The sequence below is a fragment of the Orcinus orca genome, chromosome 5, assembly GCF_937001465.1.
Source record: "Orcinus orca chromosome 5, mOrcOrc1.1, whole genome shotgun sequence".
Taxonomy (NCBI): domain Eukaryota; kingdom Metazoa; phylum Chordata; class Mammalia; order Artiodactyla; family Delphinidae; genus Orcinus; species Orcinus orca.
In genome coordinates this window covers 130,271,897-130,290,744 of record NC_064563.1, presented here as the reverse complement: position 1 = coordinate 130,290,744, position 18,848 = coordinate 130,271,897, and the positions used below count along the sequence as shown (strand labels likewise).

General features: G+C 39.2%; 1 protein-coding gene across 4 annotated transcripts in view; it reads right to left on the bottom strand.

Moving 5' to 3' along the window:
- JAM2 (junctional adhesion molecule 2) overlaps positions 1-18,848 on the bottom strand; it is a 67,738-nt gene that overhangs the window by 25,500 nt on the left and 23,390 nt on the right. For 3 of the 4 annotated variants that reach the window (XM_004264469.3, XM_049710384.1, XM_049710385.1), the window contains exon 2: positions 2,910-2,975. In XM_004264469.3, the coding sequence (XP_004264517.1) occupies positions 2,910-2,975 (66 nt within the window). Of the gene's footprint in view, positions 1-2,909; positions 2,976-4,545; positions 4,671-18,848 lie in introns of those variants that run through there. The other variant, XM_033418089.2, reaches the window with a different exon arrangement.

Genomic DNA, 18,848 nt, shown 5'->3' with positions numbered 1-18,848 from the left:
CATATGATCCAGCAATCCCATTCCTGGGCATATATCCCGACAAAACTATAATTTAAAAAGATACATGCACCCCTATGCTCATAGCAGCACTATTCACCATAGCCAAGACATGGAAACAACCTAAATGTCCATTGACAGATGAATGGATAAAGAAGAGGTGGTACATATATACAGTGGAATACTAACTACTCAGCCATGAAAAAAAAAAAAAAAGCCATTTACAGGGGGCTTCCCTGGTAGCGCATTGGTTAAGAATCTGCCCGCCAATGCAGGGGACATGGGTTCAAGCCCTGGTCTGGGAAGATGCCACATGCTGCAGAGCAACTAAGCCTATGTGCCACAACTACTGAGCCTGCACTCTGGAGCCCATGAGCCACAACTACTGAACCCAAGTGCCACAACTACTGAAGCCCACGTGCTCTGAAACAAGAGAAGCCACTGCAATGAGAAGCCCGCGCACTGCAACGAAGAGTAGCCCCCGCTCGCTGCAACCAGAGAAAAGCCTGCACGCAGCAACAAAGACCCGACACCGCCAAAAATAAAATAAATAAATTAAAAAAAAGAAAAAGCCATTTGCAGCAACACGGATGCCGCTAGAGATTATCATACTAAGTGAAATAAGTCAGAAAGAGAAAGACAAACACCATATGATATCACTTATATGTGGAATCTAAAATATGACACAAATGAACCTATCTAAAAAACAGAAACAGACTCACAGACATAGAGAACAGACTTGTGGTTGCCAAGGGGAAGGGAAGGTGGGGGGGGATAGACTGCGAGATTAGGGTTAGTAGATACAAATTATTACATATAGAATGGATGGACAACAAGGTCCTACAACAAGGTATAGCACAGGGAACTAGATTCAATGTCCTGGGATAAACTGTAATGGAAAAAAATATAAAAAAGAATGTATAATGTACATATGCATAACCAACCGAGTCACTTTGCTGTGCAGCAGAAATTAACACAACATTGTAAATCAACTATACTTCAATTTAAAAAAGTAAAAACAAAAAAAATATTTTAGACTTTAAGTAAAATTAAGTTACTGCATAAAATATCCTAAAAGTGAAATGTTGAAGAAGATAGATAGAAATTTATTTTTGCTTTATGGAAAGCCAAGTTGGAATGATTGGAGCACATATAAAATAGAATCAAAATGTAATTTTTAATTAAAAGGAGCAGAGGCGAGATTAAAAAAATAGAAAATACTTACTTGGGAGTAAATAAGACTAACATTTGATTGCAATAAACATAGAAGGATTTTCTATTTCCTATCTGTAGAAGGATTTATTTTAAAAATAAAACACACATTTTAAAGTGATATAAAAATGGTACAGGGTTTTAGTTTAGAGTGTTGGAAATGCTTTGAAACTAGATAGAGGTGGTGGTCACACAACACTGTGGATATAATAAATGACACTTAATTGTTCACTTTAACATCGTGAATTTTATGTTATGTGAATTTCGCCTTAATACATTTTTTTAAAGTAATGTAAGACTAAAGAATATACTCTTGGCATCCTAATTCAGATATCATGGCGTAGGGCCTGGGGAGGCAGGGATGAATATCCACGGTATCCAGCTGGACCCAACAGTAAGATCCTCCAGAAAAGTAAAAAGTGAGAGAAATTAACTTTGTTTCCTTTGTCCCACATGGATATCCTGCTCCATCTTTTCCTCTCACTGTGCTCACTCATTGGCTTTTCCAGTCTCCTTTTTGGCATCTCACCCAGCCGTGTTTGTCTTCCCTATAAGTACTCCATAGTCCCAAATTACTACCAGTCATTAATTTCTTTTTCCCACCTCTCCCCATTTAAAGCTATGTCATGATAAAGAGTGTTTTATTAGCTTAATCATGTAAAATAGTAGGACTTCAAAGAACCTGAATAACCTAAATAATTATTTAAGTGAATGACTGATTCACTGATTCTTATTATAGCATATTATTATTTAACAAGCACATATAACTTACTCTATGCCGGGCATGACTGGTTAAATACTAGATCATTTAATTCTTCTCACATCAGGCCCCCTTTTTAAATCTTTTTCTCTTTACTCCAAACCTATCTCTCTCCAACTGCAGGAAACTAAGACATGCCTAAAGAAAAGGGATCAGACATTTGAAATCAGTTTCTTAAATGTTTACGGTCTAAAGAAGCATCACATTTAAGAAACAGTAATTTTTCAGGTTGCCCAGTATTATTAATGTGTTCTAGGTAAAAACCCTTCAGAGAAGTAGTAGATAGTCAACATTTGAAGTAAATTTATAAAGGCTTATAATTCTTTTTGGTTATTAGATCCTTAAAAAAATTTTAATTGTGATAAAATATACATAACTTAAAATTTACCTTCTTAATGATTTTTACTGTACAGTTCAGTAGTGTTAAATACATTCACATTGTTGTGCAAGCAATCTCCGGAACTTTTTCATCTTGCAAAACTGAAACTTTACACCTGTTAAATACCAACTCCTCCCTTATAAATATTTTAAGAGGCTAAAATAAATAGCAAAATGATACCCCAACAATAGGCTATATTAACGTTCTCTTAAATATACAGAGTGGGGTTTGCAGTGTTAATTCCCATTTACCAAATTTAGCTGACTGGAAACTTTGCAAGATCTCCTTCTCCCAGTTTTACAAATTAGATTTGATTTGTTGCAGATACTTTATGTAATGAGACATTCTTTGTACATCAGGTCTCTCACGGAATGTCCAAAATTTCTACTGAGGAGGTGGAGAAAGAGTTCTCAAGGGGGAAACAGCAGGGAGCAGCATTTCAGCAGGGGAGTTAGCGTGAAGTGAGACAGAGGTTCCTGACAAACAGAAAGGCACTAACGTGTGTCATCTCTGTGAGTTATTTCAACAATATGGACCGTGAAAATCAGTAAGGTACTCTACCTTGATACTCTATTGCTGTGACTACTTGATGATCTTTTGAGGCAGAGAATCCATAGGCCTTATGATCTGAAAGATTAAAACAGACAGGATAATTAAAATAGTGCAAAAGGCCATTTTCAAATGTTTGAATGGGATGCCATATTAAAGAAAACTAGCCTGAAGTTTGGTGACAGTTTCACACAATTCATAACACATAAGTTTTAAAGTATCAAAATAGGAAAAGCTCAGGCAAACTGTACGTTTTTTCCATTTTCTATATTGTGGTTTTGCCCTTTAAGCATTTCCCAAAGCAGAACTCATGCATCTATTTGCGCCCCTCCCCCCTGCTGCCCCCTCAGACAACACACTCTCACAAGCTCAACTGTTAAACAAGAGTTTATGTCCTTAATTCAGCCTAATGTGCGATCTAGTACTGTCACAGGTATTGCCCCCTGCAAATAAAAGCTAATTATTTTTAGTGCTTTATGTAAGGACATAAATTGCTTTATGAACTTATCCCTGACTATACCTATATCATATAGAAATGAGTCATTCAACGTATTTACTATGAAATGTACATAGTACATACATGGTATGTACATGATATATACATAGTATATATGTGCATAGTATATACATAATATATAATGATTATAAACTTTGTGTAATAAAGGTCTGATAAAAAATGCAAGCAGAACACCTTTGTTATCCCCCTAAACAGTTCCATGATTTTCCAATCCTGGAAAAATCACTGATCTATAAGACTGAAATCCCTAATGGGATCTGATATGATGATGATGATGTTGATGACTGATGGTGGCGATATTATCAGTTTCCCCACCTGATGAAATCCACATTTTTTTCAGGTGGGGAAACTGACGCACTGAGAGGCTAAGAAACTTGGCCAAGGTTATATTAGTAGTAAGTGGTGGATCTGGGATTTTAACTTACCTAAATTATACCCAAAGCCCACATTGTTTATTACTGTTCTATACTGGGCCTCACATCACGTTCCTCCCAAGCTGAACTATGAGGAAGGACTGCAGATTAACAAAGGTGCCTGGTGGAAAAGTCCACTGGTCTAATGAAGATGGCATAGGTTGAGAAATTGGTGGTAATAAGCAAGGCAAGGACTGGCTCAGAAGAATAACAGGAAGGTGGAAGCTAAGAGACTATGACTGGAGAAGTAGGACACTAAGGTAATCTCAGAGGAAAGCTCTAGATAAAGCTTTCTCAATGTTGACACTATTGACATTTGAGACTAGATCATTCTTTGTTGTGGGAGGCTGTCCTGTGCATTGTAGGATGCTTTGCAGTATCACCTGCTTCTACCCACCAGATGCCAGTAGCATCCCTACCCCCCTACCCCAAGTCATGACAACCAAAAATGTTCCTAGATATTGCCAAATGTCCCCTGAGTGTAAGATGGGGAAGTCCTACCTGGTTGAGAACCACTGCTCTAGACTTACAGCTAGGCTGGTTTGACAACCCAGGAATAGACTTAAGAGGGCAAGGAACCATGAGTTCAAGGATTTGGAAAGTTCCTATAAGATCAGAATTTCTTAACTATGAAATAATTTATTACACTTTTGTGAAGGAGAGAAAAATCCTTCATATGACATGGCATCTTATCTTTCAATCATTTATCTATAAGTACCTTGACATGTAAATGAATCTTCCACTGTGCCGGATTCTATCACTCCTGAAGAATACATGCTATTCTGGATAATTTTTTCTTTTTTCCTTTCTCTCTTCTCTTGGAAGCCTGGACAGCAGATCTAATTGTGAAATTAAAAATCTCAGAAAACTATAAACCTCAAATGTCTAGCTCAACTGTTCAACATTGTTTAAATATTCAGGTTCTACATATCTCTAAATTGCAAACATCTTCACTAAGGAAATTGGCCAATCTATGTGAAGAATGTAGGCCTGAACTGATCCTTTTTACTGACCTTGTAAATATATTTGTATAAAGCAGTAACCCACTTGGCTCAGTCTTAGAGAGGTATTGGAGCCACCAAAGAGTAATTTCAAAATAACTCTTTTGCTTGCATATTTCAAAAACCATGAAGGGGTCCAAGAAATCTTTTAAAATACTCTATTTTCCCTTTTCCATGTACTTTTGTCACATACTAGAATATGTCCCATAGTCCTCTGAACTGCTCCCCCACCAGCCCCTCATGCCTTTCTTTTCCAGCTTCTCCTCTCCTGCCTCAATTTTATTTTGTAGAGTCCAAAAGGAGGGTTTGGATTTTCAGAGAGCAGAGGAAGGGAAGAGACTAAGCTGGCCAAGCCAGAATCCTCTTAAGTGAGCTGGAGAAAAGTTAGGGTCTCATGGGTCCTTGTGCATTACACCCACGTTTAAATGACATGATCGCTGAATGTTTTTCCTGTGATTCTGATTCTAAACCACTATTCTGTGAAACTTTCGAAGTACACTTTGAAAGAGTCTCTTTTCTCCTTTAGAAATGTGTAAATTAGTGTGCTCAGAGAAGTTCCAATTATGACTGGCATTTCTCATGACTTTTGAACTATTTTAGTATACTTTTTAGACAAAACAATGAAGATTCATATTCCCTAGAAACCAGTTGAGAGGACAATGTTGGCAAAATAGGAAAAGATAATCTTTGTTCCCTTCACATCATGTCTTTGAACTTTTCAAACACCACATTGCCTACTGAGAATGTTTATTTTCTTTAGGAGTCTTGGGCCTTCTTTCATTTGAGGCAAACATTAGTCCAATCTGAGACTGGAAGATTTAGGACCAGATTGAATCATCTTTCCCTTTTCCTTTTTTAAAAAAAATTAATAATTAATTAATTTTGGCTGCGTTGGGTCTTTGTTGCTGCGTGCGGGCTTTCTCTAGTTGTGGCGAGTGGGGTCTACTCTTTGTTGCGGTGCACAGGCTTCTCATCGCGGTGTCTTCTCTTGTTGCAGTTGCAGAGCACTGGTTCTAGGCATGCAGGCTTCAGTAGCTGTGGCACGCAGGCTCAGTAGTTGTGGCGCATGGGCTTAGTTGCTCCGTGGCATGTGGGATCTTCCTGGACCAGGGATCAAACCCGTGTCCCCTGCATTGGCAGGCAGACTCTTAACCACTGTGCCACCAGGGAAGTCCCTCTTCCCTTTTCTCAGTTCCAGTTTTCTACTTGCTAAAACTTCCTTTGAGAATTATTTCTTTAATTTTCAAAAATCACTTTTAAAGTTCTATGGAAAATAACAGCTGTTAATTTCAGGAATTTTATTACTTCCCTCATAACTTTTGTATGTATATATTTGAATAGAAAAAAAATGTGTCTCAGACAGGAAAAAGAAAGGATTGGTTGAATTGCAAAAGCTATGAAGGCAAAACAATTATAACGGGGCTTAGTACTATTAAATTAATGAATAGATAGCATTTCTTGGTAGGTTGAATATTTCCTTCAATGATTTTAAGCATCTTCTCCTAGCCGTCTTGCTTCCTCTAATTCCATTTACTTCAAGGTTTCCCTTTAATTAAGTAAAAATATTTTTTAAAGTGTAGTCACTTACGTTGAACTTATTTAAACAGAAAGCTCTAAATCTTAAAAAAAATATATAAGATTTCTACTGTTTTCCAGCCTAAGTCTTCAAATTCAGTTTTATTTTTCTAACTTGAACCCAATAACTCTATTTATGAAAACAAAATGTTTTGTATCAGTATTTCACTAGCAGATGTTAGGAATAGGATCTGTTGGCCGTATTCTTTTTTTTTTTTTAATATATTTATTTATTTATTTATTTATTTTTGGCTGTGTTGGGTCTTCGTTGCTGCACACGGGCATTCTCTAGTTGCGGCGAGCAGGGGCTACTCTTCGTTGCTGTGTGCAGGCTTCTCACTGAGGTGGCTTCTCTTGTTGCGGAGCATGGGCTCTAGGTGCATGGGCTTCAGTAATTGTGGCACACGGCCTCAGTAGTTGTGGTGCACAGGCTCAGTTGCTCCGTGGCATGTGGGATCTTCCCAGACCAGGGCTCGAGCTGCGTCCCTTGCATTGGCAGGCTACTGGCTGGTTTCTTAAACTGATTTTCTTTCTTCACTTTTCTTGAGTAAGTTAAGTAGAAAAATAAAAACTTGTCAAGTAGGGCCGCTGATTAAGGTCAAAAATTGTTTTAAACCTAGTTACAAAACGTCTTTCATAGCTATGGATGTGTTCCAAAATCACTGGCAGTTCATAAAATGAGATTAAGAGATGATTATTTCCATAACTTCTAAATCTCCAAGTCAAGTAATTCCTAGTCAAATAAAACCTTTGTGATTCTTTTCTCCCCCCCACTGTAAGAATGAAAGTTCTTATATGTCTATCACCCGTCTAAAATAATTTGGTTTGACTAAGAATAAATATGTATTCACACTATCACAACTTAAAAATTTACTATAAAAGTGTTATTTAAGTGAACACTTTTCATTGAAAACATGATTAGGAGAAACTGATACGTTACAGAGGTTTTGTTTGTTTTAAAAATACATTAGAGAGGACTTCCCTGGTGGCGCAGTGGTTAAGAATCTGCCTGCCAATGCAGGGGACACAGGTTCGAGCCCTGGTCTGGGAAGATCCCACATGCCGTGGAGCAACTAAGCCCGTGAGCCACAACTACTGAAGCCTGCGCGCCTAGAGCCTGTGCTCCACAAGAGAAGCCACCACAGTGAGAAGCCCGCGCACCACAACAAAGAGTAGCCCCTGCTCGCCACAACTAGAGAAATTCCGCGTCCAGCAACGAAGACCCAATGCAGCCAAAAATAAATAAGGACTAATAACTAACTAGTAAGGACCTACTGTATGCCACAGGGAACTCTACTCAATACTCTGTAATGACCTATATGGGAAAAGAATCTAAAAAAGAGTGTATATACATATATGTATAACTGATTCACTTTGCTGTACTCCTGAAACTAACACAGTATTGTAAATCAACTATACTCTAATAAAAAATTTTTTTTAAGTACATTAGAGAGAATACTGTGCATAAAAGCAAGTCATAAAAACTGTGGGTATAAATTATTTCATAAGTTTTCAAAAATAAAAATTAATAGCCATGTGTTTTCTTTTTAAAAATTTATTTATATTGTTTTTTGGGGGGCTGCATTGGGTCTTCGTTGCTGCATGCGGGCTTTCTCTAGTTGCGGCGAGCGGGGGCTACTCTTTGTCGCGGTGCGCGGGCTTCTCATTGCAGTGGCTTCTCATTGCGGTGGCTTCTCTTGTTGTGGAACATGGGCTCTAGGTGTGCAGACTTCAGTAGTTGGGGCACACGGCCTCAGCAGTTGTGCCTCTCGGGTTCAGTAGTTGTGGCTCGCGGGCTCTAGAGCACAGGCTCAGTAGTCGTGGCGCAAGGGCTTAGTTGCTCCGCAGCATGTGGTATCTTCCTGGACCAGGGCTTGAACCCATGTCCCCTGCATTGGCAGGTGGATTCTTAACCACTGCGCCACCAGGGAAGCCCTTAACCATGTGGTTTAATCACTTATATACAATTATTAGAGTAACAAATATTTTAAAAATCCATAGGGCTAGCAGTAACAATAATACCATCCAGTATTTATTACAGATAAATATTTATATGGATAGAAAGTAACCTAATGAGGTAGGAATTAGGATATATTAGATAATATACTCATCTCTGTCACTATCTGTCATTCAACCATAATAGGTCATAGAAGGGGAGGGAGAGGGCTTCCCTTGTGGCGCAGTGGTTGAGAGTCCGCTTGCCGATGCAGGGGACACGGGTTCGTGCCCCTGTCCGGGAGGATCCCACATGCCGCAGAGCGGCTGAGCCCGTGAGCCATGGCCGCTGAGCCTGCGCGTCCAGAGCCTGTGCTTTGCAACAGGAGAAGCCACAACAGTGAGAGGCCCGCGTACCGCAAACAAAAAATAATAAATAAGGGGAGGGAGAGGAGAGGGCGGAGGAGGGAGAGGAAGGAAGCAAGGGAAAGGGAGAGAGAGACAGACACACAGACGGACACGTTCTTCTAGTCTCGGGCCATTCTGGCCCTTCTTCTTAATGAGACATTGGCATCCTATGTTCAGAGAAAGGGGAGCCACACCAAAGCGCAAGGAGGAATAAAAGATGTGTTTGACTTTGGAGCTACCCATGGCTGATGTCCTGGTGAGTTAGTGATGACCTGAAGAATTTAAGGGTGATTTTTACAATGAATAAATTTTCCCCTTAAGAACCTAGCATCTAACAAAGATGTGACTCCACTCTGTTAATATCCTTATTTGACAGATGTGACAATTGAGAGAGGTTAAGTACCTTGCTCAAGGTCACAACACTAGAAAGCAGGGAAGCCAAGATGTGAATCTACCTACAGATACGTTTAGTCCAGCTCCACAGACCCCCTCCCACCCCACCCCCTCATCCCCCGTTCTCAAATCTGTGCAAGGCATTGGGAGAAATCAGTACCAAACAATGCTACTCTCAGGCACTCTGCAGACAACTTCACATCCACTATCAATCTTTAGGGTTGTAAAAATATTATTCAGAGAGTTTATAACAAATTGCCATTTTAACAGAGAAAGTGTTAACGGACAGATGTTTATGGTGAATGAATTAATTTGAACAAACTTTGTACAAATATACAAACTTTGTATATTTGTATATATTTGTATATTTGTATATTATATACTGCACAAAAATTTTATGCTCCTTCCCTTTTCTGATTTTTTAATCATTTGAATACAAGAAGGACAAATGATGCTTTGGCACTAAGTATAAGTTGTTTTCATAAAACTATATGCGTTAGTAAATTTAGGGAAACTTTCACAGTTTTCCGTTACCCAAACCACTGGACGATTCAATTTTTCATGTGATATTTGCAATGAAGTAAATAAATTAACTTCTTACAGTAAAATAAATTCTCAAAAATTTCAAAGAAATGTTCTTCAAGCACATCTTCAAATGTTTAATGGTGGCCAACAGCATCAGAAAGCCATCAGTAGCTGAATTTCTCACCAGATGCTCACCACTAGGACATGAAAGAAGCCCTTTGAGCATTCTGAGGTCTTTCTTTGACACTCCCCAAGTGACAACCTCAGCCAAACACAATTTGTTCACCAGTGGCATTGACTATAGATTTTAGATAGACAACAACAGTCAACTCAAATCCAGCAGACTCTCAGACTGATGCTAATAGGAATCACATACTCAATGTAAGGCATGGATATTAACCATTCGATGTCCTAATTCGTTCTCCCTAAGATTAAGGTGCCAGAAAACAATGGCCTTAACACTCTGTTAGTGTAAAATAAGAAATCGTTACTAAAGATGTCAAGTATCAAAACAGACAATGGCCAAGATACTAAAATGGAAGATAAACCTGAGTGTCTCTCTTCACTAATTGATTTGTAGTCTGGGTTGTGTCTCAGGAACAACCTTAAAATATAGATGGTACATCAGGCTTTGAGAACTTGATGATGCTTTAATTTAAGATTATTCATTGCCCTTTAATGCAAAATTATAGTTGCTAATTCTTAAACTTCAATATAGTTTTTCAAGATTAAAAGTCCCACCACCAGCATTCGATAGTTACGTTTCTCAGCAGCAATAAACATACTAATATAATTGTCAAATAAACAATTTTTGAGAAGACGTATTGTTAGTCACTTCTCCAGAAGTTTGATCAGCTCTGAGCAAAGAGCTAAAACCAATCTTCTGAATCTGGATTCTGAACTCTGGTTCTGAATCTCTACAATATGCAGATCTGCACAGAAAGTCCTAACAACTGACAACACAGATTATTCAGTGGCTGTTTGGGCCAGGGGACAATGAAATGGTTATTCTACAGTCATTTGATATCTATAAATCCACTGAAGCAACATATGTGAGAAGACAGCTCTTTACCATCTGTTAAGCTCTCTCTATCCCCAACTCTATATAGATGTTTGTTTTAAACTTTCTTTACACTTCAAGAGTTTTATTTCTCCACCTTACTGACTGAATTTCAGGAATCAATAGCAACCGTTTAATGCAGTAAAAGTTATGTTTTGAAAGAGTGAACATGCAGCTATGAATACAAATTGTGTTTTACAGAGACTAGCATAAAAAGTATCAAAAAGATCTCTAATATCACCAGTCTGTTAAATTTATAATCTGCAAATGAAGTTATCTTTGCATTTCTCAAATGAAGATAGTGCACAGCTAATGTTTTCAATCTTTTTCTGAATTAGAAGATCTATAGAATACAATGAATAGACACATAACAGGAGACAGACTGAGTTTAATAAGGCTTAAGCTTTGGGGTCCTCCCTTGCCTGGACATCTCCTAAGGGCCTGGGAGTGAAGTGAAGAGGGCCTAGTAATTTGCACATTTTGTAAAATTTGCAAGGATAAGATTTTTTTGTATAATTTTTCTTAGTGAGAACTCTAATAATCTATCCCGGCACACACTTATGGACTGCTCCTTATTAATGAGTTTACTTAGCTTTCTAAATTTGACCACCCACAATAAAGTGGTCTCCAGGGTCCTGAACTAACTGTCTGATAGTTCAACCTTTAAAATAGTAAGATTTTTAAAAAATTTTTTTAAAAATTAATTTATTTTATTTTTGGCTGTGTTGGGTCTTTGTTGCTGTGAGCAGGCTTTTCTCTAGTTGAGGTGAGCAGGGTTACTCTTCGTTGTGGTGTACAGGTTTCTCATTGCAGTGGCATCTCTTGTTGTGGAGCATGGGCTCTAGGCACATGGGCTTCAGTAGTTGTGGCACGTGGGGTCAGTAGTTGTGTCTCGTGGGCTCTAGAGCACAGGCTCAGTAGTTGTGGTGCACGGGCTTAGTTGCTCCGCAACATGTGGGATCTTCCCGGACCAGGGCTCGAACCCATGTCCCCTGCATTGGCAGGCAGATTCTTAGCCACTGAACCACCAGGGAAGCCCCTAAAACACTAAGATTTTATATGACCAAGTAAATTGTATTCTCTTTCTCAAATTTCAATTCTTAAAATATGAGAGTTGAATAAATTTTAGTTTTTAACTCTCCTGCTGTATGATGATTCATAAAAGCTTTAGCCCTTACATTTCATACATGTGCTATTAATTAAATTCTATTACCATAAATGCTTCCAGAAGAGATTTGAAAACTAAGGGAAAGCTTCCCAGTTTATTGTTGCTTCATGTTTCCTTGATTAATCTTCAGGAAGCCAAAGGAACAAGAACCATTTATTTTGAAGTGCAGAACATGGAAACAATGGCTTGGTGTTGCTTAACTGTCATATTTTACTACTGTCAGGCAAGATTGCTCAGGGTTAGTTACCCTGATTTCTAGGGTGCTCAAATCCAAGAACTATAACTTCCCCTTTCTTTTATTAAAGACAGTTCTCTGACTCATTCTTTTATTTCAAAACTGGTCCTACACATCCAACTGTGAGCTAACACCAGAATGCATTTTTTAGGACCAGTCAACTAAGCCAATTGAAAGAAATGATTTAATGAACATCTGTGTTATGGACTGAATGTTTGTGTCTCCCCAAAATTAATATGTTGAAATCCTAACCCCCAATGTGATGGTATTAGGAGGTAGGGTTTGGGGGAGGTGATTAGGTCTTGAGGATGCCGTGCCCTCATGAATGGGATTAGTGTCCTTATAAAAGGGACCCCAGAGGGCTTCCCTGGTGGCGCAGTGGTTGAGAGTCCGCCTGCCGATGCAGGGGACACGGGTTCGTGCCCCAGTCCGGGAAGATCCCACATGCCGCGGAGCAGCTGGGCCCGTGAGCCATGGCCGCTGAGCCTGCGTGTCCGGAGCCTGTGCTCCGCAGTAGGAGAGGCCACAGCAGTGAGAGGCCCGTGTACAGAAAAACAAACAAACAAACAAACAAAAAAGCAGGGACCCCAGAGAGCACTCTCTCTCTCTCCATCATGTGAGGATACGAGGAGTTGGCAGTCTGTATTATTAGTAAAATCCAAAAAGTCGAAACAAACGAAATGTCCATCAACTGATGAATGGATAAATAAAATGAGGTCTAGCCATACAATGGCATATTATTTGGCAATGAAAAGGAATGAAGTTAAGATAACATGACACAACATGGATAAACTTTGAAAATATTATAAGTGAAAGAAGCCAGTCACAAAGGCCATATATTATGACTCCACTTTTATGAAATTTCCAGCATAGGCAAATCCACAGAGACAGAAAACAGTACGTAGTTGCCAAGGGCTGGGGAGAGTGCCTGTTACAGGTATGGGGTTTCTTTTGGGAGTAATGAAAATCTTTTGGAATTGGATAGTGGTGACAGTTGCACAAATCTGTGAATATGTTAAAATAAAACACTGAATTATCTACTTTAAAAGGGTGAATTGTATGGTATGTGAATTATATCTCAATAAAGCTGTTTAAAAAACAAAACAAAAAAGTATCAGTCTGCAACAAGGAAGCAGGCTCTCACAGACACCGCATCTTCAAACACATTGATCTTGGACTTTTAGCCTCCAGAACCATGAGAAATAAATGTCTGTTGCTACCCAATCTGTGGTATTTTTGTGATAGCAGCTCAACATAACTAAGACAATCTGCATGCATTCAAATCAGTGGGGCCTACAGAGCTACACCCTGGAATGGTCGTAAAAGGAATATTAGAGATCCAATTTTTGACCCTTATTCAGATCAAGTATTAAAAAGATGGACAAAGGTATTTGTGTCCAAATACGGCATGCAAAAGTCTAATTGCTGGGTCTTCCCTGGTGGTGCAGTGGTTAAAGAATCCACCTGCCAATTCAGGCGACACAGGTTCGAGCCCTGGTCCGGGAAGATCCCACATGCCGCCGAACAGCTAAGCCTGTGTGCCATAACTACTGAGCCTGCGCTCTAGAGCCCGCAAGCCACAACTACTGAGCCCGAGAGCCACAATTACTGAGGCTGCATGCCACAACTACTGCAGCCTGCACGCCTGGAGCCCATGCTCTGCAACAAGAGAAGCCACCGCAATGAGAAGCCCGCACACCGCAATGAAGAGTAACCCCCGCTCTCCTCAACTAGAGAAAGCCCGCGTGCAGCAATAAAGACCCAACACAGTCAAAAATAAATTAAAAAAAAAAGTCTAATTGCCATAACATAATTCAAGCAAAATGGCTTTGACATCCTGTACAGCATGATGAAGACTGAATTTGTGGCAGAATCAGCGAGATATTTTGAATTATGTAGAGTCAGTCTCAGCATTTCAAGTTTCTGATGAGGAGATATTAGAACTGACTTCTCACCCATGGGGATAAAGAGCTAAATAGTATTGTATCACCAACACCACCTTCCACAGGTTGGCTTTTTGACTGAATATCATCCAAAGGCAAACAAAAAGCAACGTTAAGGTCCAGATGGGTGCAGAAAGGGTAGTCTGATAGAAATGTGACCTAAGTCTTTATTCCAGATGAAAAGAGAATCATTCTTTGTCTTCAGGAAGTCAGAACTGACAGAGAGGAAATGAGATCTATCTAGGTTGGAAACCCTTTGCTATGAATGATTAGTTACTTCGCCTTGGGCAAGCTACAGCCTCGATCTTCTAAACCTTAGTTTCCACTTAGGTAAAATGAAGCTACCAATGCCTTCCTTACAGGTTGTAAAGATTAAATTAAAGTATGTAATTGCTTAGCCTCGATGCTGGCAAGGGTCCAATCTCTACAAACATTTGTTTCTCCTCTCCCTCTCCTCACTCCACATTGTTTTTTATCCAATGTGTTGATGCAGATTTAGTGTTTCATAAATGACTCCATAGTAATCATGTATTAGGATGGACTATAAAAACAGAGAATGAATTTTTAGAGTTATTACTTTTTCTTCCCTTTTAATTAATTAGGCTGCGCAGCTTGCCTTGTGGGATCTCAGTTCCCCCACCAGGGACTGAACCCAGGCCATGGCAGTGAAAGCGCCAAATCCTAACCACTAGACTACCAGGGAACTCCTATTTTTCTTCCTTTTTAAAATGACTAGCTTGACTTCTTCATTACAGTGGCTGCCTAGAGAAGGGAAGGCCTAGGTTTAAATTCTTGCTTTGACATATTTGGGACAGTTATAGCCTCTTTGGATTGTGTTTTGTCATTTGTAATACATGATTTATGATGACACCTTCCCTAACTACCTTAATCTCACAGAATTCATCATTCCCTTCTCCTTTATATGCTTTTTGCACTTAACGTCCAGGACAATACACTTGTCTAGGTTTCCTTCTCATGGATCTTATCCTGGGACATCTCCTCTTCTCTGTCTATACGTCCTTCCTGAATGATGTGAACCAAACTCAGGGCATTAAACACTCCCAGATGTTAACAACTCCCAAATACATAGCTCCAGTCTAGGTGTCTCTGCTGAACTCTGGACTCAGATCCAAATGCCTATTCAACCTTGAAGGTTTAACAGACATTTCAAACACTACGTCCAAACCTCATCTTTATTTATGAACCTGCTCCACTTTCCCCACCTCAGATGATTATTCTGGTTGCTCTGGCCAAAAATCTTGCAGTTATCTTTAATGATTCCACTTCCCCAAACCCATGCCATATCCAGTTCATCAGCAAACCCTATTAGCTCTACCTTCAAAATGCATCCAGAAACTGTCCATTCTCACTAATTCCATTGCTACCACCTGATCTGAGCACCACTGCCTCTTGCCTGGATCACTGCAATAAACTCCTGACTGGCCTTCTACACTATCCTGCTCCTGCAGAATTTAATCTCAACACATACACTAAGGTGATCCTTTGAAATGCTAAATCAGATCGTGGCACCTTGGATTAGTTCTTTATTTCACCAGAGTAAGGGTAAAAGTCCTTCATTGGCCAAGATGGCTCTATACAATTTGGCCTCATTGCCTTTCAGACCTTCTTAACTCTTCCCTCTGAGCTCTGCTCCAAGGACAATGGCCTTCTTCTTCCTCAAAACAGGCCAGGCTCTGTCTATTTCCTCTCCCTGAAAGCCTCTTCCTTCAGAGGTTTACAAAATTCTTCACTTTTTCAAGTTTATTCTCAAAATATACCTCCTTGATGAAGTCTACTCTGATGACCCTGTTTAATATCACAATCTCACCTGCACCTGACCTTTTCCCTTTCAAACTCCTGCTTCCCTTAATCCTGCTTTGATTTCTCTTTTTTCCATTGAACCTGTCATTCTAACATAGTATATAATGTACTTATGTATTGAGGGCAGGGGCCTTTATTTCTTTATCAATAGCCCAAGGGCTAAGAATCATGCTTGATGTGTAGTAGATACTCAATAAATATTTGCCAAATGAATGGAAATGAATTTAATTATGGAGAAAATGAAAATGGAATATAAAGAGCTATGTTTAATTTTTTAAATTAAGGGATGGGATGCACAAGATTAAACAATGAAAAATTTTGAAGCAGCCAATTTGAACCTAAAAACACTTAGTGCATCACTGTGGAGAATCAATTTTCATATTATGCTGCAACAAAAAATTAAACATATTTGATGCTAAAAATGATGAGTCAACTCCTAAAATATCTTTCTGAGTAGTTGCCTTAAACGTGATTTTAAATGCCATAAATCACCATTCTTGTTTTAAAAACATCTTTGTCACCTAAAAGTAAATTTAATAAAAAATTCTGATTTTAATAACCACAAAGGTGAGAAGTTTTATCTTTTAAAACAAAATTACTTGCTTTTTAAAAGTTTTGATGTATGATTTAAAATAGCATTGTGATGGTTAATTTTGTGTTGACTTGGCTGTGCCACATTGCCCAGATATGTGGTCAAACATTTTTCTGGATGTTTCCATGAGGCTGTTTTTGGATGAGATTAACATTTAAATTGGTAGACTTTGAGTGAAGCAGATTGCCCTCCATAGTGTGGGTGAGCCTCATCTAGTCAGTAGATGTTCTGAATAGAACAAAAGACTGAGCTCCCTCAAGCAAGAAGGAATTATGCCAGCAGACACCCTTGGAACTTGAACTGCAGCGTTGGCTCTTCCTTGGTCTCCAGCCTGCTGGCCCACTCTGCAGATTTTGGACTTGCCTGCCTTTTTAATCGCATGAGACAATTCCTTAAAATAAATCTAGATATCTATATATTTATATCTATGTACACACACATATCCTATTGGTTCTGTTTCTCTGGAGAATTCTGACTAATACAAGCATCATAATGAATTACAGTAATAAATTAATTTTGGAGTGTCTAATTTAATACAAGTGTTCTTTTTTTTTTTTTTTTTTTTTTTTTTTGCGATACGCGGGCCTCTCACTGTTGTGGCCTCTCCCCGTTGCGGAGCACAGGCTCCGGACGCACAGGCTCAGCGGTCATAGCTCACAGGGCCCAGCCGCTCCGCGGCATGTGGAATCTTCCCAGACCGGGGCACGAACCCCTGTCCCCTGCATCGGCAGGCGGACTCTCAACCACTGCACCACCAGGGAAGCCCAAAACAAGTGTTCTTTGTATCTTAGGAGTTCCTTCTGGAGGTTCAGCAATACACTGTAATTTTAAGAAATGTTCCATAATCATTTATGTTCTGAGAAAGCTCATCTAGAATAAACTTACAAAGTCAACCACTCCTCTTTAAACTTTAACAAACACCCTTCTCAGAGCCATGTCTATATCTTCAAGACATGTTTAATTGAATCTTCCTTATTATTTTCACATGAGTCTTCACTTGGAGGGGAGGTGTGGGCATTAAAATTCTCCACTAAAATTCTTTCCAATCTTCAAGGTCCCTCTTAAGTCTCACCACCTCTAGGAACTTCTCCTGTGAAAGCTCTGAATGATATTTTGACTACCCATGGAACTTTCCTTTCCAATCTACTTTGATAAAATTAAATAGCATTTTATGATTTGGCTCATTTGGTGGCTTTTGTGACACCATTTCCCTCCTGTTTTTTTTTTTTCTGATGCTCCTTTTCTGTCTCCCATCCCTCAGATTGGCCATTGACTTTTAGCATTTCATAGAAGATGAAGGTTTCATGGTCATAAAGATTTGACAAACATTGGGTTAGCAAGTTGAATCAAAGTTATCTACTGTAGAACTTTACAGAGCTCTTAATATGCTAAGGATTATTGTGACTTTCCAAGGGGGGGATATAATTTATAGTAGAATAAGAGAGAAAAAGTCCAAGAGAAAAGAATGTAGAAGATTGAGAAAAGGCAATCAGAGAAGTAAGAGAAACCAGGAAAGAATGATGTCATGGAAATCAAAGATGGGCAGACTTGCAAGAAGGGAGTATCAACAACGTCTGAAGTCTCAGAGGTCAAGTAAGGTTTTGATGAAAGTAAGCTGTGAATTTAGGAACTAATAAGTTACTGGTGATACAATGATAGCAATTTCAATGGCGTGGGAAGGGCAGTTTGACGCAGGTTGAATGGTCAGTAAAAAATGGAGAAAATAAATGTAGAGCATCAATTCAAGATGTTTGACTATAGAATCATGGTGGATCTTTTTCCCTCTCAAAATTGCAGACTTGAACATGTCTATAGCCTGTGATAAAAGAGTTAATAATGAAGATAAGTTGAAGATATATGAGATAGGAATAACTGCTGAAGAAAAGGACCCAATGAGACTAGAAGAAGAGCATCATGAGCACAAGTAAGGAATTAGCTTTCAACAGGAGACACTCCACTTCCTTTGATTCGGGAGGGAAATAGCCAAGTACGAATACAGATGTGGACAAGTTTGCAATTCATCTGCCTCCCTCCTACATGAGTTAGATTCTGAAAACACAATCTGATCATACTTAGCTTCCTTCAGAGGCTTCCCCTTTGCCTTCAGGATGAATTCCAAATTCCTTCAAATGGCCTTTCAGAACTAGCTCCTGTCTTTCAATCTCCCCCTCAATCACTGCCCCCCTCCATACCCTATGTTCAAGTCACCCACCATGGGCCTCCCACTCACGTGGGCTCTTTTCACTCCAAAAGCCTTTGCAGTCTCAAAGGCTCTCTGCCTCAAATCCCTGCTCCCCAATACTCTCCTGAGAAATGCTGAATTTCTCTGTATAATTCAACACACCGCTGAAATATCAGGAAAGGT